The following is a 25,281-nucleotide window of genomic DNA, read 5'->3' on the forward strand; positions in this document are numbered from 1 at the left end:
AAACAATTTTTTTTTTAAATTCTGTTTAAATTAAAACTGAGTCTGAATTAATTTTCTTTCTCATCTCAGTAGAAAAAAATAAACTAGAGTGAGGATAGTTATAGATATTCTAGGTGAGACCTGTGTTCATCCTTATACAAAAATAATTTCAATCAAGGGCAACATGCAGAATGAATAACATGAGAGTGATTATATTATCTTTGCAAAATCACAAGAGATTTTTGCAAAAGATAATTTTGTATTGTTTTGATGTCTTTCGAGATTATCACTGCAAACCTGTAACACCCCATGGTTTAACATAATAAGAATGAATATATGGACTGAAGACTTGTCTAGTTTGAATTATACATAAAAAAAAACAGGTGTGTACGTATGATTTCAACGTGATTCAACGTAACAATCTGAATTTATACATTCATAATTGAAAAAAAAAACGAATTGATTCAGTAATTCTGCAATTCTTCACTTCCTGAGTATGCATATGTATATACAATCGACGAGATCAGTTGTCTCCTTATGTTTCGAAACAGAGTCGACGTGCAATTTATGTCATATCTAGCTTTGTATTGTGAGCTAAAAAAATTGTTGAATCATATTTCTTGTTATAAGTAAGTAGAATAATTTTAGAAGCTATCTGTGGTAGTAGCAAGTAGAATGCTTCACCTGATATTATTTCATAAGAAATAGTGTGCACTTTTATTCAAATCAGAGTTAATGGCTTGATTATTCGCCATTGCAGAAAAATTGCGTTAGCTTAAACGAAAACGATTAATAGAAAAAAAATTTATATATATATTTCTGTAAAAAAAGACCACATATTTTGCAAAAGTAATTAGTAACATCACTTATTAATCTAATTCTGATTCAGAGCTCGACGTTGTAACGATGTTTGTACATAGGGCTGGGCGGGGGGGGGGGGGGGGGGGGGGGCAAAACGAACAATGAGAGAAGAAGAAATAAAAACTATTTTACACGCCAAAAGTATTTTTTATCTGGTAAGACTCGTATGGAAAAATGATAGAATTAAATCAAATAAATTTTTTTTAATTGATCCATTGTTTTATTATCATTATTGAAATGATTGGTCAATCGACGATGAAATAAGAAGTGCTCGTTCAACTTAAGTTTTCAAACTTTCATCGTAAGTCAGTGTGTAACATTATGATACGATTCACGTTATACAATGACGACAATGAAATAGGTCACAGGTTTTGTAACTTACTATTACATGTAGTATAAACAATTCCTACAATTTTTTCTCTTTTTTTTTTCTTTTTCATCTTACCCAAATACTAATTAATACACGTTACGTGCAGTTTATATCCTCCTATTAGACAGGTATGATTAAACTAGTGGCTCGTTTTTTATACCACCGTGATGCGTTAACAAAAGTGTTATTGCTCGCACAGAAAGATCATCTTGCCATTTCATATTTAGTTATTTCAAGTAGTACGTAGGCAAAATTTTTAATTGTGTAAAAATGGATTAAACGATTATAAAATTTTTTTTCTTCCAGGCATCTTGAATTTAGAATCTAGGTTCTGAAGCTAGCCGATTATTGCGTATAGAAACTATCGTGAAGTGAAAGCTCAGTCGATCTAATAGCGAGACATTTTGTCATACATCAGTTTCATTACCGAATCTTACATCGGTTGGACTATTTTAAATGAATATACGTATACATAATGATAATTGAAGATTTGTATAAATATAATATAATATTTAGCTAAATAATTCTCCTCCTATAATTAAACTTTATGAATCTTTGACTGATTCATTCTAATTGTTGCGTATTGCTGTTGCAAATGTTTTCTCTGATGATGATTATTCGTTGCATTGGCAACTACAAATTCACTGCCTTGGGTAAGACAGAAAAGTCAGCGCATCTGCAATAATAAAATAAATATCAAAAGATGTTCGTGTACCTCACGCACTGTCGGTCCATCGCAACAATATATATCGCTCACCAAAAGGGTTTATACGAATTAGGATAGCGTGTGGGAATCAAACTGGTTAAATGGCGAGCCCAGTGATCCCATCCCACTGTTTTGGCTAGTTCGATACATTTTTCGTCTATTTCTTTCAGCGGTTTATCTTCGTAGTAACGCAGCAAAAGTTTCAAGTATCGACCATATTGTTTGTTGAGATAGGCATGCCACAACGATAGAATTATGACCTGGATAAACAACGAATCAGTTAACGGCGATGCTCAGAAATCTGGGCAAACAAAAACGTCTCGTAACTTCATGTAAAAAATACCTTGCTATCTGTTGCTTCGGCAAACTTTTGAACGTCTCTCCACGCCCTGGTCATATTATCGAGTAAAGTCTTGTGTTGCCCGTCACCTTCGCCATCCTTTGTGCTATGAATATAGAGCCTCGACAAGGCGCAGCCTTTTTTGACCAATGCTTCTATCAGGCTGCTCTTTTGTCGTTCCATTGTGATTTTGATTTTAGCTGCATCCGGACGCTGGTCAGTTTTCAAACCATAGTAAGCTAGAAGCTTCTCTTGGTCGATGGCGTTAATGATAATGTCGGCAACAGCTACTATCTGATTTGCGTGTGAAATCGTGCTCTCGGTAAGGTCGTCGTGAGGCACGTGGAAGCGAGCCTCGGGAGAATCCAAAGATATCAACATGGAGGTGTAAACAGGAAGATGATCGGGGTAGGTCGATTTCAGTTCTTCATACAATGCGGTGGCGTGCTCTCCAGCCTCTGTCGATGATGAGAGCAAAATTAGAGAAATCTTTGGTAGAAAAGTAATCGAGTACAATCACTGGCCAAGTTTAATCACGTGTACTGCAATACCAGGGGCAATTCAAGAGTCTCGAGATGTAGAGTCGACAAGATTAATGAAAAAAAAATCATCGATAAATAGGGTAAGACTTTGCAAGAGCCAATTAGACTGGAGGTATCGGAGCATTATCGATTTCAGGTAACAAATAAGTTCACGGATATGTGAGTACGACATCACGACGTTGATGAACAATTGACATGAAAAGGTACTCTACGGAGACATTGAATCGAAAAATCGTTAAATAAGGTGTGAAAATACAGCAGCCAGATATCAGAGAAAACTTACTTATTGATGGAGCTAGGTGAACGCAGAATCCCAAGAATAAAAGGAGATGAATATCAATATTAAACGTAAATATTTGGTGATATTCAGGTCATACTTCAGTTGCTTTAGTAGACTTAATATGACAGCTGAACGGTGCAAATATTTGCACAACGGTTTCATGATGTTTGAATATTTACTCCAATTTCAATATGATAACGAGCAAAACAAAGTATAATAAATGCACAATGCGGCAAAAAATAATGAATTGAAGATGTGACTGTTCGAGAAAAAAATGGTTTTACCTAGTTTGGCTAGCCAGTTGCACTTCAGATCCCTGGCAGCTTCGTTGTACTCGTCCCATTTTGTGGTTTTTTCTTTTTCGGGCTTACTCGGTCCGTTTTGTTTCTTGGCCGGTTCTGATAATACATATTTGAACTGGTACTGATCAACTTTTTTACCAATCTCATCCTTGCAGAAAGTCAATGTGCCTTGAAGATATGTACCAAGCGATGCACCTTTCGATACTCTAAAAAAAAAACCAGATATCATATTCGACATGATATATAGACGAATTTTTCAATGGTGGACAAAGGGAACACTTACTTGCTCTCATTTGCAATCGGCGCAATGTACAGCGGCAGTGATAAACCAGGTGGAATGGTTGCACCCATCATTTTTTTGCCGCCAATAATTGCCTGTGAGTGACTGGCAAACACATCCAAGTTAATTGGGGAACTGAGTTTTTGACTCAACAATATAGTCATGTCAGTCAGCTTTTCTAACAAGTCTTTCTTCTCGTGACGGACGTGCATCTTCAGCGTGTAATCGCCTTTCTCCATTTTTTGAATGGTGTACTGTGGATAAAGTAATTTATTGGGTAATCTGAAAACTTTGTGCATTTCGTCAGCGGAATCAGGGAAAAAAATACGTACCTTCGATGGATAAGCATCTCCGCAACTCAAGAGTTGCTTGTTGGCGTCGTAGATCATCCACAGTTGGCTTTCATATTCATTTTCGTAAAGCAAATCACTGAGCAATGCCGCGTTTGGGGTCACTTCGGTAGCCTTAGCTACGTGAAAACTGTACGTCAGTTGAAGTTCATAGATCTGACGTGCGGGCGGGATAACGTCGCGAGCTCGTAACGGACTGATCTTCGATTCAGTGGGCCTGGCGGTGCAGAAAAATTCGTCGAGGAAAGTTCGAAGATTCATTTTACGAAAATAACTTGTTAGCTAATTGTGTTTTCCTTTTCATTCATAATTAATTCATAGACAGCACTTTTACCTGAGAACTTGAACAAAAGATTTCAGAGATACAGATGGAACTATCTCCTCGTATCTTAGAGAAGTACGTACTTCCATACGATTTATACCATCGCCAGCCTGCATAGTGAGGCTTCCGGAGGTCATGTGAACCCCATGGAACTCTAGGCAATAATCTAGAGCCATGTCACCCAAATTTGCCCAATACTTGGCCACGACTACTTCCAGTATTATGTTTCCCTAATTGCGTTAAAAAATTACTGTTAACTCGGTACGGAGCCAAGAAGCAATCGATTGAAAATTCTTTATGACTTTCTCCATACCTCGACGGAAAATCCATGAATAGTTTCTGACTGAGTTGTGACGCTGGTCATCTTGGTGGACTCGAGAGCTTTGCAATACAATTTCGGTTTTAGCTGCACGGTGTGTATGACGAATCTTCCATTCTTGTCCTTCTCAGTTCCTTTCAATCTGAGGACTGCGGACCAGAAAATTATAAGTGAAAAAACTTTCTGAATCACCTACTTCGCTGACTGCATAAATCAATTCAAGAATCGAACTCTGACCTGCCCATGTCGCGTCGTCTGGCACAAGTATGAAATGCCTCATGATGGTATTGGGTTTGAAAAGCACATTAGTGAAATGTAAGTCCGGAAGAATGGCTGCCTTAGGTAATGTCATTGGCTGGACAACGGTTACAGGTACTTGGAATATCGGTCCTTTGTTCACATTTGTCACATCATAGGCTCGGATACTGTAAAAAAGTATCGTAGACGGGGATTGAAATTTGTTCTCTTCGCGACCATGAAATTTGTTCATTTGGTTACTCTGAATGAAAATTACTCACTTAGTTGCGTGAACTCCTTCGGATAAAGAGCTCGGATCGACTCTGACTGCAAAGGCGCGTGGCATATGCATTAGATCCAGATGCGTGGGAAACTGTACCCAAGATGCATCGGAAACAAGGGATAATCTCAGATTGAAATTTATTTTACGGGCGGGATCTGTAAAAACAAAGCACATGAATACGATTGCCCGCCAAGTATCATCGCTAATGTTCATGCGATCGCTCGATATCCTTTCAACTCACCAACATTTTCACTATCTAGAAAAATGGGCTCTACAGTAATGGGACAGTCTCTTGGACGATCTAAAACACCTCCTCTCAGATGAATGCCCTTGGCGTTACTTAAATTACAGGAGATGGAGAATCGGACATCTCTTTCGTCAGCATTAGCACATGAAACCAAATGCTCGAAAGCGCGTTCAACTTGTAAGAGACCTGAGCCTTGGGCGAAGTGATCCATAGATTCTATGTACATTGCAGAATTTTGAAGCGCTCGTTTTACACTGTACGGTGAAAACGGTAAGCCTTTAGCGACGAGGCCCGATAACAGTATAGCTGGAAAATTGAATGTAAAAAAATATAAAATTTACAGACAATCTGAGGCATTTATAACGCTCGATCAACTAACCTATAGCACCGGTGACATGTGGACTAGACATGCTCGTTCCATTCATTAGCTGACTTTTTCTGAGGGTAAAATTAGGCACACTGGTAATGGCACCTCCTGGAGCACACACCGTGATTCCGATATCCCCATCGATCGTTGGGCCCCTGGAAGACCAGGTGTATGGCATACCTGGCATTTTCTGTCTCAGAGAATACTCGGCTATCATCATATCCGGCGAGACGTACGCGCCAACGCCGATTATACTGTTCGAGCTTATATCGGGCGGACATCCTAGCGAGTAACATTAAAAAGGTTACAAAACGTGCTCGAAATCCGGAATTCATAGGATTACTGAGTCAAGACCGCGTAATTTACCTATGGTGCATAATGCAGGCCCGTGATTTCCAGCTGACGAGACCCAGATGACCCCATGTGTGTCGATAACCTCGTTCATGATTTCTCCTATTCTTCCAGCGCTAGACCAATGGGCATGTTCACCATAGCTAGTGTTGATGACATGAACTTTGTCCTTGCGCTGCATCACCCTAGCCATTGCTCTCACTAAGGCAGTTCCGGTCTCCATAGATTCAAGACGACCGTCGCCAATAGTCAGAGAAATAATTTGGGCTCCAGGCGCCACACCGTTTAGCTCTGGACTTTCAGGGAAATTAGCGGCAGCAATGGATGCTACATGGGTTCCGTGGCTTGCTGTTGAAAAAATGACGGATTAATATCATAATCTGGTACCAAGAATACCCAAAAACCAAGATACTCACAACACATGAATACTATTTCCAGGGTGTTACCATCATCGTGTACATTGATGGTAACATTCAGTTGATCTTCTGGGGTCAGAGGGGCGTACTCTCTCGTTATCGAGTATTCCCCGAGGAAAACACCTGCCTCTAAATTTCCCTCTTCAGATGTATCGATGCATGCTCTATCGGAACGGTTACACAAAATTTATTCAACACACTTCAGAAACTATACGAATCAATGCATATATTGAGCCATGTTGTAAAACATTCTAACGAAAGCCCCAGTTACAAAAGGGTAGGTTGTTCATACCTCCACATTTGTCCATCATAAAAAACAACACAGTCATAGGTTGGACCGAAATCGTGATACTTCTTATCCACGTTTACTAGAACTTCGACTTTGGCCTCTAGATCTTCCTTCAATAATTTATCCTCCGCACTAGTAGGCTGTGGATTTCTTGTCTCAAATTCCTATCAGAGTAAACAGAAGTTGGACAACCATGAACCTTCTCAAAACGTTACGGTATTTTTTTGCATCCAATAATCAAATTTTCAATCAATCCCAAACCAGTACGTGTTGATTCACCTAAATTATCTCAGAGTGCCCTTTGTTTATTATTGACATACATCTCGAGCAATGTGATTTGTGCTTAGGTCAAGTTACACAATACGTTTGATTGCAATATTTTACGACTTGCCAAATATAAATATAGCATGATATGCAGAGGGAGTAATGGTAAGAAGGAGTTGCAAAATATTCGGCCTAGTTCAATAACACCTGACATGAGTTGTACGTAACTCTCATTGACTATCTTTGGACCTTGCGATCTAATATTCTAATTACAATACATCTTTGTATAAGGGGACAGGTCATTGGAAGTAGCAACAAAAATTTAACACAAAAATTCATACACATCGATTGATATTGATGCCAAAGTGAAGGGACTCACCTGTAATTCTCGTGCTGCCTCAGTGAGAGCTGTTTTATGTCCATTATTCCAAAGTTTTCCTTTACGTTCAGCCTCAATCCGCTCTCGTAATTTGCTAGGGTACAATGTAAACGCATTTTTCGTTCCTATGTGATAATCTCCACTAGGATTATTCCAGCTTGAAGGAATCTGCATAAAATAATGAGGCACCAATTATAATGAAATTACGAACAGCTCCTTTTTTCTAAAATCCATGACAACATCTATGTCAAATTATTCGAGCATGACAATATTGGTAATCGTAACTATGCCTTGCATTCCAATTATCAGATCGATATTATCTTTGCCGACAAGGTACCGCAAAAAGATGAAAAAAAACCGCAAACAGTAGACAAAAGAAATAATATTGGGAGCAATTGAATCAATATGCCCAATGATACGTGCATTCGATTATATTATTCAGAAAAGCATACCTTCAATTTACGCCCAGTAAGACCAGTGATGTAGCCATCTGTAGTTTGCACAACGGTGCTAGTGTCAACATCACCTGCACCACTGCAGTCGTATCTTTCAATGACTTTTGGTTTTCCATGACTGGTCACCTACGATATATGATCGTAAGATATTTATCATGCTTTAGGTAATGTGCTGCTACTCATTTGGATATTGGAATACACAACTACGAAAGTCTTAAGCAAAAATAAAACTTGCATCGACTTTGAAATCATGAGGTAAGTATCGATAGGGTGATAGAAAATTCCGAGAATTTTGACAAATAATTACAATTAAGAAATCTAATTGATATTAGTTGTTTTGCAATTTGAATGCAAGAACCGAAATTTGTACCATTGGCAATGCTAACGCAGTTAGCAAAGTATTAATATTACGGGCAATGACAGTTTGTTTTTGGAGAAACAGATTTACAGAATAATTTTTGCTCAAAGTATTCGTTGATGTAAAAAATCCAATTAATCTTAATGCTGAAATTATTATTCACACTATAATGATTGACGAAGTTACGGAGGAATAAAACAGATTTGTTTGGATTGGCAAAATTTAATAACAGATTAGTTTTTCGTATAATAATCGTAATATTAAAGATGACTTCGAGCTTTGAAAAGCTAGCCTCCAAAAAGGTTTATCATGTATTCATAAGACCTGCAGTCCTGGTGCACCAGGATCGACGCCAGAATCAAAGATTGCGATGGTAATTCCTCTTCCATCATATTCTGGATATTTTGTTAAAAACTGTGTGACACCTGTCTCTTTTTTAGGCAAAAGACCCCAAACAGGAAAATTACAATCAATGACGTCTGCCATTTTTTAGGATCCACTGCCGCCACGATTACTCAACGATCAAGAAACCACGAAACTAGTTCTTTTGTTTTTCCACAGCCTTTTAAAGACCCTCGACTTTCATTGCGCCTGCGTACAAAACATACGACAGCTACCAAGTTTGACGTTCAGTTTGGCCTTCTGCATTTTCTGTCAAACGCCGCAACAGTCCTTCGAAAACTGTTTTATAGGGACGCGTAGTTCTCTTCCACTTTGCGTGTGTAACTTCATTGATGGATGACAGAATGATGCCGCATAAAGTTCCAATTAAATTATGCCGCTTATGTGGCAAAGAAAAACATCTAGGAACCGAGGTATTTAAAGACAAGGTTAAGGGAGCTGTTTTAATATCGATAATCAACAAATATTTGTCAAAAGAGGTAATTTTGAGTTGATTTAAGGAACTTCAATGCGTTGAATGTAAAAGGCCCAGCTCTTGAGCTCTCTTCTCTTGTATTACAGGTGATTAATATATTAGCCTCAGACGAGTTTTCCAAATTTGTTTGCATTGATTGCGAACAGAAAATTTATGTATTTGATGAGTTCTGTCTAACAGTTGCTAATGTTCAGAAGCAACTCACTGCTCCTACTTTAGAAATTCACTTCGCTGAGGTAACACGGACCAACTCGAATAATATAATTCGCCTCACAAAGAGGCTAAAATTTATTAAACAATTTTATAGGACATGCTTTGTCACTTGAAAGAAAACAACATTATGCCTAAAACATCGGCTCCATGTTTGAAAAAACGGAAATCTGTGTGCGATATTTGCGCTAAGAGCTTCAGATGTCAAGCCCATTTAAACAGACACAAACGTATTCACACAGGGGCTCGACCCTTTATTTGCGATGTCAGTATTAATTCACCTGTAAAATGTATTTTCTCAAGAGTAGAAAACAGATTTACCTCATCTGTATGGATAGTAATTTATTCTTTTTTGCAGATTTGCAACATGTCTTTTAATCAGCTAGAGATTTTGACAAAGCACAAAGAAAGGCATGAGGGGCGTAAGCAGTTTCAGTGTGCAAATTGTCACCAGTCGTTTCGCTATAAAATATCACTCAAATCGCATCTTGTTACATTTCATACGGACACAGATTCTTCATCATTCTTAGATCATCAGTGTATATCCGCACTGAATCCGTCTCTAACATGTTCAGAATGTGGAAAAATGTTTGCTACCAAGTACAAATTGCAACGTCACAGCAGGTGCCATTCGGGAGAAAGACCCTATCGATGTCCATATTGCGATCGCACATTCTCACAGACAGGGAATCTCAAAACACACCAACTCAAGTGCCATCACGTTACATGTATTATATCGGAGACTTCGAATTGTCGGCAGCACTTGAGTAATGACGGGCATCTGGAGGGCTCTAATACTTCCCTGGATAATTTCCAATCTGTGTACATCACAGAAAGTGAAATACAGAAAACTATTAATGAAACAATCAATTCAACAACTCAGGGTAACTCGTTCCTAAGTAAATCCTATGAGAGTCCAATCTATATGGATGAGGAAATTGAAACTATGTTGGATCAAGATTTGCAACAGTTGGATGGTAGCAAGTATCCATCTGCTGTGCAAGAAAAAGTTTCCATGTGTTTAAAACAACCAGAAACGCCGGAATTATTACACAGTCTATTGTACGACGAGTAACTGATTACACAAATGAATTGAGACAATAGTTATGCCTGATAATAAGTATTACAACAACAAAAAAACAGCACTGAGATATTTCCCATCTTTTACCTATCTGAAGATCTTAAAAACAATTCAACAAAATTGTTTTTGAATTGACATGAAATAATTTTTATTTTTACAATTACATCTTTCTTAATCTCACTGCTGTAACTGCATTACATGCTGTTAATACATAAGAGAATGATGCGACATTATATTATAGTATAATTTATGACTGAAAAAATTGAAAAAAAAATAAAATCAAATGATAATTGCTGCATGATATGAGTGTTCTCTACTTGAAAAACGCTATAAATCGGTTATATTCTTCATTGACGAAATATAGGCTCCAACTATTCCTTGTACTTTACATTGATATTTTCTTCTTCCGCCCTTTTTCCTACATACTGTTATATTTCCACTTGGTCAAAGGTTGTGGTATCACATCAGGTTCATATTGTGTCGATACAGTATGCATAAAATACTCTCAATTTTTAATTTACATGATACATGGAAACACGCAAAGACAGCAATCCTTTTTGCACAACAATAATGATAATCATAATAATCAATAACCACTAATAATAATAATCATCAATAACCACTAATAATAATAATCAATAACCACTAATAATAATAATAATAATAATAATAAATCATTGAATGGCACAATATGACTCGAAGCTTCTCAGTTTTTAATCAAGTATCGCAAGTTTGTTGGATGAAACAAATTGTTAATAGAATACCCACGTAAAAAAGTGCAGTGATCTCACAAGGACATACGATCATCTTGGTTCTATCACATAATGTATGTATGCCTCGTTCTTGTATCCTTCTGGAAATTTTCTTGAGATGAATAAACAACACTCAGATCATGATAACAAATTAAAGTTATCCTGGTATTAAAAATATGATGGTAATTTTGTGTTGTTTGTTATGTTATGTTAAATAATACAAATATGGGAAATCTTACAAACTAAACACATATCAATATATATATATATATATATAGTATTATATATATATATATTAAATAAACGCATAGCACACTAATATATTGTTATACACTTGCATATCAGAACGAAAAATCAATGTTTTTAGAGAGTGAAATCAGCACAGCCCTATAGAAAGAAACTTAAAAGCTTCACATACGATTGCGTTGCGGTTTTGGGCCGAACTATAATTGTATTAAAAGTAAGAGAAATGTACCAAGCCGTTCAGTCTACAGAGCGGAGAAGTAGTTAGTGAACAATTATACATTTTATGGTGGTGTAGGTTGTCCTACCATATATTTTATATATATATATTTGGGTGTCATCTTGACCACCCACATATTCAATTCTTACAGCGTTGTAAATTCCTCTGACTCTTTAAAAATTGTAAACTTGAAATTATTATTTTTGTGTAGTATATTTTGAAAAAACATTTATTTCAATGATCATCATCAATGTAGGACGTTGAGCTGGCCCGTGTTAGTAGCGTATACCATACCTTGGCCAGGCTCAGGAGCCCACCTGATACAATTCAAACTGACGTAGCCCGTAGTTTCCCTGTTGCTTCTCGTCAGCTCTCTCAGAAGCACCATACTTTTCCTGTTATCTTTAATATTGGGATCAGTCCGTGGGCGTTCATCTCTCCAGTCAGCAAGATTTTGTAATACGTAGTCTGAGCTATTCTGTCGTATCAAATAGTTGCTCAAGCTCTCAAGCATTCCATCCCGGCGATAACCATCCATTGGAATATAGTCGTTAGGATAGTATCCTCTCTCTACGCTCTCTGACGCATTTTTTGGGTCATCGTCTGGTTCTTTATCAACAAGTTTGTATATTAGAGCCATTGGTAGAGGACGAGCAGGAGCCAGAATACGCCGAGATGCTAACCCGACAAGTAAATGTTGTCGAGTCGGTGATATTGATACCGATACAGCAGTCTGATCAATTTTGGTTGCGTAAATTCTTTCGCCCAATGTTTCCCATTGAAGACTGTATACGCCTGTTTCATTAAAAGGAGAGCAGTTTTTATAAAATAAAACAGATAGGCTCGTGAATAGTCGTCATTATTGATGAGAGTAAGGCTCCCTAATAATGAATTACCTAACATTGTCGTTACACTAAGCCGGCCTGATGGGAGAAGAGTCGCTAATAGCTTGCCATCGGAAGATATGTCCACACTAGCATCATTGTGGATCTTGCATTCTTTAACCACTATATTTTTTTCAGCTGAAAAAGTAAATGCATGTTTCTCAGACGATGCTAGCAATGAAATACATTAGTTAATAGTCCAATCTTTTTTCACTCACGATCCGTAATGTCTGGAATATCTCCATCAGAAAAGTCCCAAGCTTGAACTCGATGGCTTTGCACCTCCAAACCATTGAAAGTCGCCATAAATGGACTCACCGGTACATGATCTAGTGACAAAAATGATTCAAACAAATCTGAAGCAACGTTTTGTCCACAGATCACCACTCTGCTGCATTTCTTTTCCGAAACCTGCGATATCCATTCAATACATTATGTGCAATTACCTCTCAAGTCAAGATCATCGCTGTCGTCATTCACTGGATCTGGACCAGCTCCTCCATTTCCACCTGCTCCACTACCTCCTCCATTTCCGCCCGCTCCACCGCCTCCTCTGCCATTTCCTTCACCACCACTAGGTCCGCCACCTCCTCCTGGTCCTCCCCCTCCTCCCCCACCTCCTCCTGCCCCGCTTGCGTGATACCCATAAGGAAAACGAGGATGAAGGAATCGGGATCCTCTCCAGGTTGCTTGCGCTATGAACCATCGACGAATCTGTGACGATACAGTCCCTGTCAGAGGTCTGCGATACCACCCTGACTGACGTCCGTTTACATCCTAATTCAGGTGTTAATCATATTGATCCACAAAAGAAAAAAAAAAAAAAAATCAATAAATGAAAAAAAAAATAATAATGAAAATAAGATATTGAATCACGTAATTTTGTAATTTAAGGAGAGATTGAAATGAAATGAATATGAATGAAACTGAATATTATAATTTGCAATACGTTAAAAACTGCGTATAATAAGAAAAGACGGAGATATACCTGGTTTCTGCTACTTCCAGTTTGAGCCGAACTTGGTCCTGGTTGATCACTGAAGTCGATGGGGTAACTAGTATTTCCTCTTTCTCTACTACTTAAATAGCTATTAATCAAATATGGTGGCGGAGTTTGCGGAGGAGTTGGAGGCGTGTTTTGTCTTCTCCGAGTGTTGGTGGTTTGCGATCCTTCGAAATCACGAACTGGGATGTTGTTCACTTGGACAACAGGAACATTGAACTCTTGTCTGCTAATCCCTCCATCTCTGCTGTGAGCATTACCTCCAAAATTTGGCTCGGATATAAGCCGTTCTCTGCGAAGAGGAGAGTTTCTTGTAGGTCTCAACCACAAGGACGGTGTGAGGTTCAAACTTGGATGAGATGCCGAAGATCTTCCAAGGTTGAGCAGAGCTCTCGCTGATCTACGGTAACGATTATAAAGTATTCTTCTACCACTTCTTTCCCTATCTCTATTTCGATCTGTTCTATCGGCACTTCGGTTGTTTCGCTGATTCCGCGATGGCTCACTTTCGTTTGTGTTACTACTAGGATTGTTGTTATTGTTGTTGTTACTATTACGGACAGATAGCGGCACAGATCCGCGCGAATGTTGATCCTCGTTATCGCCGTCATCGATTGTTCCGGTATTCTGAATTCTCTCGACGATACTTTGTACTTCTGCGGACAACGCGTTTTCAGCTGACAAGTTACCCGCGTTACTCGAGTTCGCTTGGGTCCGCGAGCTACTTCTTTGATTATTAGTTGCATCATTAGCGGCAGTTGATGTGCTTTGATTGTTACTCTGATTCGGGGAAGCGGCACCATCGGTTCGCGTGGATATCGCATCTTGCAAAGATATGTTGATCAGCCTTTTCAGCCCCGCTGCCAGAGTTCGATAATGTCTATTGGTGTGATTCGAGAGAAGATCTTCGGCAGAAGGTTGCGATGGACCCGCGGTATCCCCCGCAACTGCTGAGTCGGAATTCCGTCGAGGGAAATTGAAAGTCCGCCGTCTTTCCGAGCTACTTCCGCTGCTACCGCTCCTGGCAGTGTTGTCTCGATTATTCTCAGTCTGTAGACTACTATCTACGTTGCTATTGCGAGTCTCGTCGGTTCTAATTTGATTCGAAGCAGACAAGTCTGAGCTGAATGGGCCATATTGACTCGATTCCAACTCACGCCTCGTCGTCACCAATTGTGCTAGCAAAAGATCGGTCAACTCCAATGCCAAGTGTAGCAGCACATACATTTCTAGGCAAAGATAACACAAAGTTGGTCAGATACTCCTCATGTTCATTTTATCATGCAGCAATATTTACTCACTGTAAATCTGCTCGTAAGGTACGCTGTTATGAGATCCATTCCCCGGACGATTTTCTTCAAAGAATTGCTTGAGCCTCTCGACCATCAAACTAAGCACTTGTCTAGAAATACAAATAATTAGTTAGATTCATTTGGAGCAATGGACGTGTTCGAATAATTGATGAAATAGTCAACACCTGGGTCGAATAATGACCACAACTCGACTTGCCTAGCACGAAGTCTGGTAACTTCTCTCGTTTGTTCCGTTTCCTGATTGTCGTTATTGGTATCTCTTGTATTTTCCGGCTGACTGTCACTGTCCGAACCTCTATTAAGTGCGTTACTATTTCTGGCCAATGCTCGTTGTTGTTGCACAAGAGACTCGAGTCTCACAATCATTGCTTGCAGGGATTCAGTGGTTGTCTGCTCCCGACTTCTATCCATGGATCGAGCAGGAGTATTCATTCTCAACGGCCATGTTCTACGAGCATTTTCGAGAACACGAAAGGGATTGTAAGATGTTTGTGCTCTGGAACCCCGCTTCATGCTACGCGGTCCCAATGTTGAGAGTCTTGGTCTTCTGCAATCAGTTGAAAATGTATACGTTACCTTTGCATGGTCAAATTTGAGAAGTCCTTAAAAAACGCTACAAACCTTAGATACATTCTCCGACCGTACCTCCAAACTCTTTGGTAAGTGTATTGTCTTCCACGAGTATTCGTATTGTTAGTCGGAGACTCGGGTGATGTCCCTGAATTCGATGTCTCCGATTGATTTGAAGTACTTGGCACACTGGGGTTGCCATTCGCATAAACTAGATCTGATATACTTGGGAGGGGAGCGACAAAATTGGATGCTTCGGTCAAATTTGAGGACGATGCAACTCCAGGTGGAATTGGCGGTAAGTTCAAGCGGCTTGCTATATTAGAAACGAGACTTGAGATGCTGGGGAGTTGAGTCGAGCCACCTTCTGTAGCTAAATTAGAATAAGTGTGATCATTGGTTGCGTTTGTTGAGTTTGAAGACTGTGAGTCAAGATTCATCGACTCGTTCGGTACTTGGGAGTTTGGGGAGTACAAGTTTCCTAGTATATCAGATAAGCTATTAGGATGTAAGTTCAAGAGTCTGAGCTCAGACTCGCTGGGTAGTAAATGAGACAAGCTAATACACGTGGCCTCGTCACAGTTACATGATTTCTCTTCGTCGTTGGTCCTCGAGGAGTGGGATATGCCCCTAGAGGTTGAGGGTTGACTTTGGTCAAGTGTAGCACCGGCTACGCTGCCAGAATCTTTATCAGTCTCACTTTTCTCTCTCTGATAGTTCTCTAGAATTGCTTTCTTGAAATTTTTTGCCGTTTCACTCTGTAAGTCACTAGCAGGTGTGGGACTCTGTGCGGAAGTCGAAGGAGTGACCGTTCTACTACCGCTAGCTCCTGCCTGTACCTGAGCTTCATTATTTTGCATTTCTACTCTGACCGTTAGATGGAGGGAACGTATTTGCCGCTGCAGGTCTTCCCACATTCGGCGCACCTGTTGAAGTTGAACAATTTCCAGTCTAGCTCTACACAGTCGCTGCATGTTATCTATATGACGACTCAGCAACTGTATCCCCTGACGAACTCCTAGAGCATCGGTTTGACCTTGACTTTGTCTTCGAGGGCAGACCCTCCAACCTCTCCACCCCTCCTCTTCGCGATTACCGTCCGCTGCATGCGCATCTGTGCCTGGGAGATTATTGGTAGCGGCAGTAAGTGGGTCAAATATTTCACTCTCGAAATCAAGTATCCTCTGCAGATTACTTTCTGTCTCTTGTTCGCTGATATCGACAACATTCCGAACATGATTTGTCTGGACTTCTTCCGGCGAAACATCATTTTCCACTGAAGAAACTTCGACGGTTCGTTCTGGAATTTCCGGAACGACTATAGTTGGTTCTTCCAGCATGTTAGAATCTGTGCCTAATTGTTGATTCACATCTGCAGTACTACCTTGGCTTAACTCCGATCTTCTCGAGAGATTTTCTCTCAGACTTCGAAAAGGAAAAAGGGGTGGTTGCTCGTAGCGAGTCGGATTTATTGAAACTGGGGACAACTGATCCCGATTGTTTCTGCTTATTCCACTCCTAAGTTCGTCGAGAGGATTAAAAACATGGATTCTCTGCTCTAAATTTTCACTAAGGGTACGAGTTCGGGTACCAGAAGTTTGAAGACGCTCGTTTGTAGAATCGGAAGCTCTGCCGGGATCGAGCGAACTACGTTCCAGGCTTATCCAGCGGCTGGTCCATCGCCTCGAATTTGTGTTTGTATTAGAATTAGCATTTGAATTAGCAGCAGGTTCCTCATGGTTCGAATCAGAGTTGCTGTTTTCTTCTAATAGCCAGTACCCATTTTCAGATTGTTCTCGTTGATTTTCATCCACTAAATTTTCTTCCTGAACAGCCCTTTCGGCCTCTGGTTGATCTGTGTTTAAATTTCTCTGAAAGGAATCTAAAAATCTTCTCAAGTCCTGCCCAATCTCTTGCGTACTTCTGCTAATTCTCAGCGATCTGTTATTTCTGACATCGAACTCATTCAACTCATTAATAGAGTCGTTAGACTGTTCGTTTCTGTTCACATCGGCCAATTCTTCGTTTCTGTTCATATTTCTTCCATCTTGCCCACTTGGATTAGAAGAACGTTGATCCTGCGTCAGGAGTCTAGGTACACTTGGCTGAAATGCTGACCTAGATGAGACGGTGAAGTTAGACGTAGCTGGGGTATTTGTTCCAGAAAATCCTTCGTCGCTCGATTGAGAACTATCCCCTGAGAAAAATAAGACTCAGAAATGAATTTGTCTGCAAATGATCAACAATATTCACTAGCGGAACATAGAACTCTAAAACCCACCATGTATTTCCATCCAGGTTCGAGTGTTGGCATTATACCTGGGATACAATGCACTGCGTTCTTCGCGGCGTTGCCGCAGTCTAGGTGGTTCCCCTTCGTCCGCTGTAGAATCAGTGAACAGTCTACGTCTATTGGGTCTAAATACCCTGGATCTGCTACTTTCTGCAGATACATTTGGCCTGATTTGATTTCCAACAGATAAATTTATGTCTGCTCCAGTTTCGACTCTCTCCTGACTACTTTGAAAATTTGAAGGTAGGTCCTCATTCTGTGCAGAATAGTTGCCATCCTCGGGCAGCAAATCTTCGGCAAATATCTCGTTATCCTGTTGCGAAGTTGAGGACTGAGGTTCATTGTTTGCTGAAATATCAATGTTATAAGAGGAAACAGAGGAATCTAGTCTCCGCAGAGGGTATAATTGCGATTCACTTGTAATTATGTCACCTGGATCAGAAGCATTTTGACGATTTCTCTGATGTCGCCTGAGTAAGGGCAATTCATTTCTCAGCTGTTCGATTCTAGAACTCGTGGTGGTCAACTGAACCTCCATGATGTTCAGAGCTTCAATTTCAAGATTGAGAACATACCTCAATCTTTCCAATCTGGAATTTCGGGTGGCAGAGTTTGGGAAAAGCTTCGCTGTATGTCCTTGTAATCGCTCACGTAATTGCTGGAGCCTAGCTACACAAGAGTTGTTACTTTCAGCTGTAGCGTTCAAGGCACCTCGCAAATTGCGGAGCGATTCTTCTACACTGTTCTCTTCAGTTCTTTGTCCGTGAGAACGTTGAATAAGCAGACGTCTGTATCTCTGTAACCTCTCTAAGCTATCGTTATTCGCCTGGGCGCTAGAGTTCAAAGCATTCCTCAATCTCCTAATCGAAGATTCTGTTGCTGGCTCGCTCCTTTCCGAGTCTGGAATATCTTCAGCTGAACGCGGCCGAGATGTCTCTGGAGCATCCATTGGGTCTGTACCACGATCGATCTGAAACAATAACATTGGGTTGATCTATGAAAAGAATGGTTTACATTGGCTCGTGGAAGGGGGAATCCAGAATAAAATAATACTTACGGTATCATGATTTCTGGAGATGTCGAAATACCTCCGAACAAGCGTTTCATATTGATCAACGAGATCTCTGTAGCACAAATTTATTCGACGTTCGGTACGCCGAGCATTGGCACCTTCGAGTCTCTCGTTGATTTCTTCCCAAAGATTATCTATGCGTTGATCCAGACTTTCAGATCTACGAATTAAATTGTTGTGACGTTGTTCTACGCTTACAAAGTTTGGGTATGTATTATCTCGCGTCAAACCAGATAACAATTCCTCATTGTTGCTGTCTTCACTTGATCTTTCTTCGATGCGTTGATTATTTTCTTCGCTATCTGGCCTCACATTCCTGTCAGTATTTCCAAGCAAAACGTTCGAGCTATTTCGTTGCGTGTCCGGATCGGAATTGAGATAGTTATTTCTACGAACTTCAATCATTACATTGCCCAGCTGTGGAGTTGGCGATTGGCGATCCCGAGGTTGCGAAGGTCCAGCACCACTATCGTTATTTGAACTCCTGGACTGGGATAGAGGAGCTAATCTCTCACAAATCCTGTGCAGAAAGTATTGCCTGCGGAGTAAAGTTAGTGCATCGTCCGTGAGGTTTCTGCGAACTCGAAAATCTCTTTCTTTAACGTGGAGTAGTAATCTGTGGATCTGCTCTCCGTCAGAACGACATCTGTGCGCCTCTAGCTCTCTTCGCATTCTAACGTACTCGTCAAAGTATCTGTCGCTGTTTCTAGTGGGTCCGATGTTGTTATTATTGTTATTGGTTCTAGTTACATTTGGAACATCATCGGGTGGAGGGTTTCTTCGATATTGCATCCTAAAATCGTTACTACGTGAATTTCGATCATTGAAGTTATCTCTCCATCTTCCACCGTAAAACAATCCTTGATTCCAAAGGTGATATCTCGGGGAACTTTCTAGATCTTGGGATCTTTCTCTTGATAATCTAAGAGGAAATAGTTTTCGTATCAATACATTAGTAAATTCGATTTCGAATATTAACCAGCTATTGGCTTGTGAAACGCCCAGGACTGTGATATTACTGACCGGATAATCTATGTAAAATAGGATAGCACGTCATACCTAAAAAGATTAGTTCTTGAAGGTGGAACTATATCTGCCGGTGTGCGATCCCATTGTGACTGTAGTTGTGGGTCATTAGCAATGCCAGTGATCAATTTCCGTCCCAAATTATCAAACGCCACATACCTAACATAAAGTGTCAGAATACCACAAGAGGCTTGCAAGTGTCAAATGCTGGTAGCTAATTTCATTGGCTCACCACATAAATGAATCAAAATTTGCGACAACATACCTGACTTTTTCCTTGTAATTTCTTGTAGTAGCCACGGCAAAGGGTTCGGATTGACTCCAATCCCAGAAATGTACCTCATTGTACGTTGCGATAACAAGTAATCTTTCCGATGGGTGAAAAGCGAGGGATGCAATAACGGTTTCACTATCGGCATTCCAAACTTCACTCCCTCCCTGAGGAACAAATAAAATACCAATCTTGACGTAATTTCGATTCACTCTTGGGCTTCTTTCAGCTAAATTCGTATAAATAACAGAGAGAAAAAGGGACACTCACACTGAGATCCCAGACTCTGACTTGTCCACCTAAACAACCTGATGCCAGAATTTCGTTTGAAGAAGGATGAAAAGCAATGCACCATGGCGTTCTAGGATGGCCGGCCAACGTTCTGATATTTTTTCCTGACGTTAAATCTGTTATATAAACATTGTGATTTCCATGGGTAGACGCAACTTTGGACCTGAGGAATAAGAAACAATACAACAAAAGCTAAGACATTGCAAAATGTAAGGTCTATCAACTCACCCATCAGGACTAAAAACCATCAAGAAAGTAGCTCTTGGTACACCAGGAACATCACATTTCTGAAAAAAAAGTAGATGACCTTCAACTGTCAAAGTTTTGTTGTGTGTAATTACTTCACATCTCATCACAGCACCTACCAGCTCTTTATGGTCTTTCAATACAAGATTGGTTTCAGCATTCGGCTCCAACTCCTTAGTACTGGTTTTATGGTTTGTACGAAGGCCAAGCTCTCGCAACATAAGATTTCTGAGTACATTTTGAGATCGACTACAATGGACTAGGTCAGGTTTCTTCCGGATCTTCCCCATTTATGTGGCTACCTGTGGGAGATGGGGAAAATAATTTGTATTGAAACTTTCTGGGTATTTAAAATTTTTTTGAGTGAAGAGCTAGATTGTAATTGAACGGCAGGTTGTGATGCAATAAGTATGTGTTGCAGCAGCTACCAACTTTGGTGATGAAAAGATTTTTACATCAGAAAGATGCGCAGTTTTTCATGGGTCAAGGATAAGCGATTTTGTTGATAGCGCAGATGATGGAAGAAAAACAAATATTAACGCTGTATACGAAAGTCAAGCCACCTGAGACAAGGAAAAAAACAAAACGAAAGAACTTCTAAGGTTGAGCCATGACATAACTTATAAGGAAAGTTACAATCTAATATTAAACAAGACAAAAAAAAAATAACGCGATAAGCAACGATACGTAGTAGTGGTCGAAAGGTTAGCGAAAAATTCTAATAATTCGCGTGCGAGTCATTGGATAGCGCAATTAATAACCTCGTTGTCGTAGGTCCTAAAGTAGGTCCTATAATGCAGAGATCAAGTATGAGTTGAAAATTATAAAGAAGTTACCCTAATTCGTAAAAAATGTCAGCTGATGTTAGGAGGTTGGGATAATGAGAATAAAATCATGGGGGGTCTTCACATTTCCCGTATTGTTTTTACAAGTCGAAAGTGGATTGAAAATTCAATTTACCAAAATCATTCAACACAAAACGAGAGTGCGTACTGCGACTGATTTGGTTCGAGGCTAAAGTGATGATAAAGAGACATTGAGACCGTCCGTATTCGTTGCATGTACTAACATGATAGAATTTGACATTTCGAGTTAGTACTGAATGGTACTGACCACTGAACTTTTCATCAACAAAAGAGTATTCGCGGTTCACTCGAAAAGATTCCGTAGCTCCGACGTATTATCTCACAGGGAAGAGGAAGTTGATCGTGTCTTCATAAAATCCGATTCGAGACAATGCACTGCACAGGTAGATAGGTGCACGAGCGGGATATCGTTTTACATTTCACTCGATAATAGGAGACGACTAGAGGAATTTTTTATATTTAATAATAGGAGAAAAACTCAAATGATCTACAGCCACCAGGGCCAACTCGCTCTTTTACCTGCTTCTTCTTCGGGTAAAGGTGATATCGCAGAGGCGTTCGATCAGCTCCCAGTGATTACAATTCTTCATTACAAATTATCATACTTAGTCGGGTTACGATCTTTTGACGTGACAGAACCACTGGAATCATGATCACACAAGGAGGTGACGAGGATCACCCGATCGCCTTACGAGCTCTACACCATACGGTCAGCAGTGGGCTGGGGCTGCGAACAGCCCCTTCGTTCAGCGAGATTCCCGCTGTGGAGTGTGGAGCGGGTCTCGCCGCCTCCTCGCTCGTTATTTTACTCGTTATATTGGTTATTTGACTGTCCTCTCCTCACGTTACACCACACTCAACCACCACTACCAACAACTTACCAATGCGCCCACACGACACACAGCGGAGCTATACTCTGGAGAGAGGAGTCGCGAGGAGACCTACGGATTTGGATTTAAACACGATCGGGTCCAGCGAACAGCCGGCAGGTCAGTTTCGTCCTGTTTGACATGGCATGGCAGGGAAGCAAGGGTCGCAGGGACAGGAGCAGAGGGTGGAGAATCGGAGACTTGCAGGAGAGCCACGACGAGACTCGAACCCCGCAGCAAAGCAGCACGTTGGGGCCAAAGCACGGACGAGGCAGGCAACGGAAATGTATTCGCATTCCGTAGTTATCAGTACCTAGAACATCGGCCAGATGACGGTGCAATAGATTGCACGCAATACTAGGAAGGGTCTCCATTTTTTACCAACGTTCTGCACCACGGCATTGCCGACAGCTGCGAAGAACAAAAAAAAAATTCAAATCAAACGTGGGGCTGATGCATGTCTAGAATGACGCTAGAGAGCGCAGGGAGTAACATCCGGTGAATGTTCTTCAGTGTTCGGCTACTGAACGCGGTATTCGAATGGGCTGTAAACCGAACTGGTCGACGACAAGAAAAAAAAACGATAGTTCAAAAGAATATTACGGTCACAACTCTGCGAAAGATGATCATTTCAAACTATCAGTAAGTTGAACTGCGGTGAGTATTCATAACAATATTGGTATTCATGATTATTTTCTCGAAAACTCGATCTCTTCGTAATCGTTGGTGTGACTGATTCTGAATGTGCGGAAGTTGACTTCGGTTTCTCTATTCTGTGGAAAATCTTTTTTGAATTAAGTAAATCGCGACAGATCGGTGGATTTCAATTTATTCTCTGCTAAACGCATCATTTTTTTAGAGAGTTAATGAGCTCAGGGACTTGCGTGATTCATCTAATTTTGGTGGATAATTTACTCATCGCTCGATTCACGAACGCAATCACAGAGGCCTCGCTGAGCGCGGGAAACAAACGACGATCGCCCGGGCGATCGTCATATCCCCAGGGTTGACGCTAACGGACGCTTGGCTTCATCACTCCAGGTAATTTGTAAGTTTTATTGTTTAAATATTTCGCAATAGTCATCAAATTGTTGATAATTGTGGAGCTACAGCTTCTATTTACGAATTGGCATACGCGTCGGCCTACCAGCGACGTTGAGTGAGTAGAAATATTGAATTAATTTAGTTGCTGATCGGTTGCTACTCTCGATCGCCACGCGCCAGGGTAAAGAGACCGATTACATTTATTGGATAAACTTTCGTGCGAGATAATCACTGAATTATTAGAAATGATCATTAAAAGAAATATCATGTCGAATCAGTGAAAGTAGCAAGTGGTTATCAATTATTGTTCCATGATCGAGTTCAGTGTAACGGCCAGCGATTGTAATTTGTTTATTGAGATATGTAGATGAAAGCAAACAACTCGCAGTAGTTATGGAAGAATCGATTTGATGCATTATCAATGCATGAGGTATTTGACTAACTGCGTTTTAATGAAATGTGCAGAACTAGCATCCTGAAAGCTTATATTTTTATGAGCGGCGAGGAAGTAGATGAGAGGGGTACGAGAGGAGGAGAGATGGAATCTAGGAGGCATCTCGACGTGGCAATAAGTCCAGCCAAAGGGAATCAGCTTTGGACAAGAAGTCGAATCCATTGCCGTGTCACTTATGAGTGGAAGTAGTGAGTGGTTATCAATACATTTTTAGTTAGTAAGTAGGTAGTTGTAATTTTCATGCGACTGAGAGTCGCACATGAAAGTCAATGGTGCTGTTCGGTGTGCGACGACTTGAGTACTGAGAGGATGTCTGAGCGAGCTTCAAGCTTCAGATAGCTGTCGGACCTGATGGGAATCAGCTCCAAGTTGTGGTGCAGTGAGAAGAAAAGAATCAGCGTCGGTAAGTTTCATGTATTGATTTTGATGTCTATGTGTCTTCAATCTTCTCCATCTCGTGACATGGCGGAACTATAGTTTACATTTATTTATTTCTAACTATTGTATCGAAATCATTGATTTACCACGTTATGGCACTGGTAGTTGATATTCTGCAGAGTGAGTATTGCAGAAAATACGCCTTGTAATTGAATATCTTTATGCATTTATGGGTAGGAGCCTGCTAAGGATGTCCGATTAGAATATATGTGATTTTCATGAAAATCTCGAACTAGTCTGATTAGTTGTTTGTTTTTGGTCATCGGACTAGGCGAGGTGTTTTCCTAAGAAGATTTCTACCGCAAAGGATGTATGTCGGGCTGTGTTTCTTCTGTCATCGGGTGTACCAGAATGGTTCAGGTCTCCAAGATACTAACAGTTTGTTACCGATTCAGCGACAGACCCTGACGATATTGAGAAAAACTTGGACTGGTGACCGATGAATACTTTGGAACGCATTAAATGCGAGTAAGTGTAAAATTGGTGTATCGGGCCTTGTGTTCGTGATTTCTACTTAGTTTAAATTTCCGTGAGAATTTTCACGGTATACGTGAAAATTCCAATCGCTCAATGTTTGCTGAGGTGAAAACCGTTGACTGCAAAGAATCGCACCGTCGTGTGCAGTGCAATCTCCGGTAGATTCAAATTCAAACCTGTAAGTATTCAATTTCCATATCGATTTCCCAGTTATATTTCGCTGGGTATTTACCGCCTGTGTCCGTGTACCGAATCCGATGTAGTTCCATGCTGAACGCATTCTACCGTTCTCCAATATAGCGGTGATATTAGATAAATATGATAATTAAACGGGTAGGGGTGAAATCCATTAATGAGAGACGAAGTATTCCACCGGTATAACGATGATGTCTCTCTGAAACGCTGCAAGGGTATGTGAGGCATTTTGCCATTTTATATTCGCAGCGTAAGAGTTCGGCTGACGATAAAAAGTGGATATCTTCTT

At 40.3% G+C, this 25,281-nt stretch overlaps 3 protein-coding genes across 10 annotated transcripts; 1 reads left to right on the forward strand and 2 right to left on the reverse strand.

The window, feature by feature from the left end:
* Nucleotides 1-1,037: 1,037 nt before the first annotated feature.
* On the reverse strand, nt 1,038-8,844 carry LOC105686690 (tripeptidyl-peptidase 2). The gene is made up of 18 exons (XM_012401742.3): nt 8,622-8,844; nt 7,937-8,065; nt 7,485-7,652; nt 6,845-7,005; nt 6,553-6,716; nt 6,152-6,484; nt 5,798-6,067; nt 5,413-5,724; nt 5,170-5,326; nt 4,889-5,076; nt 4,646-4,800; nt 4,345-4,562; nt 3,993-4,227; nt 3,664-3,914; nt 3,363-3,586; nt 2,260-2,714; nt 1,968-2,176; nt 1,038-1,886 (listed from the first exon to the last, which is right to left on the reverse strand). Coding segments are annotated over exons 1-18 (3,792 nt in total). The 5' UTR covers nt 8,784-8,844; the 3' UTR covers nt 1,038-1,885.
* Nucleotides 8,845-8,907: 63 nt separating this feature from the next.
* Nucleotides 8,908-10,853, forward strand: LOC105686526 (zinc finger protein 62-like). Of its 2 annotated transcripts, XM_012401442.3 has the most exons (4): nt 8,910-9,178; nt 9,261-9,410; nt 9,482-9,649; nt 9,743-10,853. In XM_012401442.3, exons 1-4 carry the CDS (start codon nt 9,032-9,034, stop codon nt 10,457-10,459), a joined length of 1,182 nt encoding a protein of 393 aa, XP_012256865.2. In that variant the 5' UTR covers nt 8,910-9,031; the 3' UTR covers nt 10,460-10,853. The 2 variants fall into 2 exon arrangements, with proteins under 2 accessions (XP_012256864.2, XP_012256865.2); XM_012401441.3 differs by having other exon boundaries at nt 8,908-9,178; nt 9,482-10,853.
* On the reverse strand, nt 10,589-22,664 carry LOC105686166. 7 transcript variants are annotated; one of them, XM_020852745.2, is made up of 17 exons: nt 22,035-22,664; nt 20,769-20,951; nt 20,632-20,690; nt 20,383-20,566; nt 20,107-20,279; nt 19,875-20,000; nt 18,801-19,737; nt 18,176-18,713; nt 17,732-18,091; nt 15,502-17,647; nt 15,077-15,427; nt 14,869-14,969; nt 13,553-14,796; nt 13,011-13,341; nt 12,783-12,893; nt 12,577-12,702; nt 10,589-12,475 (listed from the first exon to the last, which is right to left on the reverse strand). In XM_020852745.2, exons 2-17 carry the CDS (start codon nt 20,937-20,939, stop codon nt 11,928-11,930), a joined length of 7,506 nt encoding a protein of 2,501 aa, XP_020708404.2. In that variant the 5' UTR covers nt 20,940-20,951; nt 22,035-22,664; the 3' UTR covers nt 10,589-11,927. The 7 variants fall into 7 exon arrangements, with proteins under 7 accessions (XP_020708404.2, XP_048509055.1, XP_048509053.1 ...); XM_048653098.1 differs by having other exon boundaries at nt 17,732-18,713; nt 22,397-22,664; XM_048653096.1 differs by having other exon boundaries at nt 17,732-18,713.
* Nucleotides 22,665-25,281: the final 2,617 nt, after the last annotated feature.

Source organism: Athalia rosae, chromosome 3, assembly GCF_917208135.1.
Source record: "Athalia rosae chromosome 3, iyAthRosa1.1, whole genome shotgun sequence".
In the NCBI taxonomy this organism is placed as follows: domain Eukaryota; kingdom Metazoa; phylum Arthropoda; class Insecta; order Hymenoptera; family Athaliidae; genus Athalia; species Athalia rosae.

Excerpts from the sequence above, each read along its gene's own strand:
- LOC105686690 (XM_012401742.3), bottom strand. The coding sequence starts at position 8,783 with ATGGCAGACGTCATTGATTGTAATTTTCCTGTTTGGGGTCTTTTGCCT. Across the intron at positions 6,485-6,552 it reads GGAAATAGTATTCATGTGTT|CAAGCCACGGAACCCATGTA; the intron begins GTGAGTATCTTG and ends TTTTTTCAACAG. Across the intron at positions 5,077-5,169 it reads GAAGGAGTTCACGCAACTAA|TATCCGAGCCTATGATGTGA; the intron begins GTGAGTAATTTT and ends ACTTTTTTACAG.
- LOC105686526 (XM_012401441.3), top strand. The coding sequence starts at position 9,032 with ATGGATGACAGAATGATGCCGCATAAAGTTCCAATTAAATTATGCCGC. Across the intron at positions 9,179-9,260 it reads ACAAATATTTGTCAAAAGAG|GTGATTAATATATTAGCCTC; the intron begins GTAATTTTGAGT and ends CTTGTATTACAG. Across the intron at positions 9,411-9,481 it reads TAGAAATTCACTTCGCTGAG|GACATGCTTTGTCACTTGAA; the intron begins GTAACACGGACC and ends ACAATTTTATAG.
- LOC105686166 (XM_048653098.1), bottom strand. The coding sequence starts at position 20,939 with ATGGGGAAGATCCGGAAGAAACCTGACCTAGTCCATTGTAGTCGATCT. Across the intron at positions 20,691-20,768 it reads TGAAAGACCATAAAGAGCTG|AAATGTGATGTTCCTGGTGT; the intron begins GTAGGTGCTGTG and ends CTTTTTTTTCAG. Across the intron at positions 14,797-14,868 it reads ACCTTACGAGCAGATTTACA|AAATGTATGTGCTGCTACAC; the intron begins GTGAGTAAATAT and ends ATCTTTGCCTAG.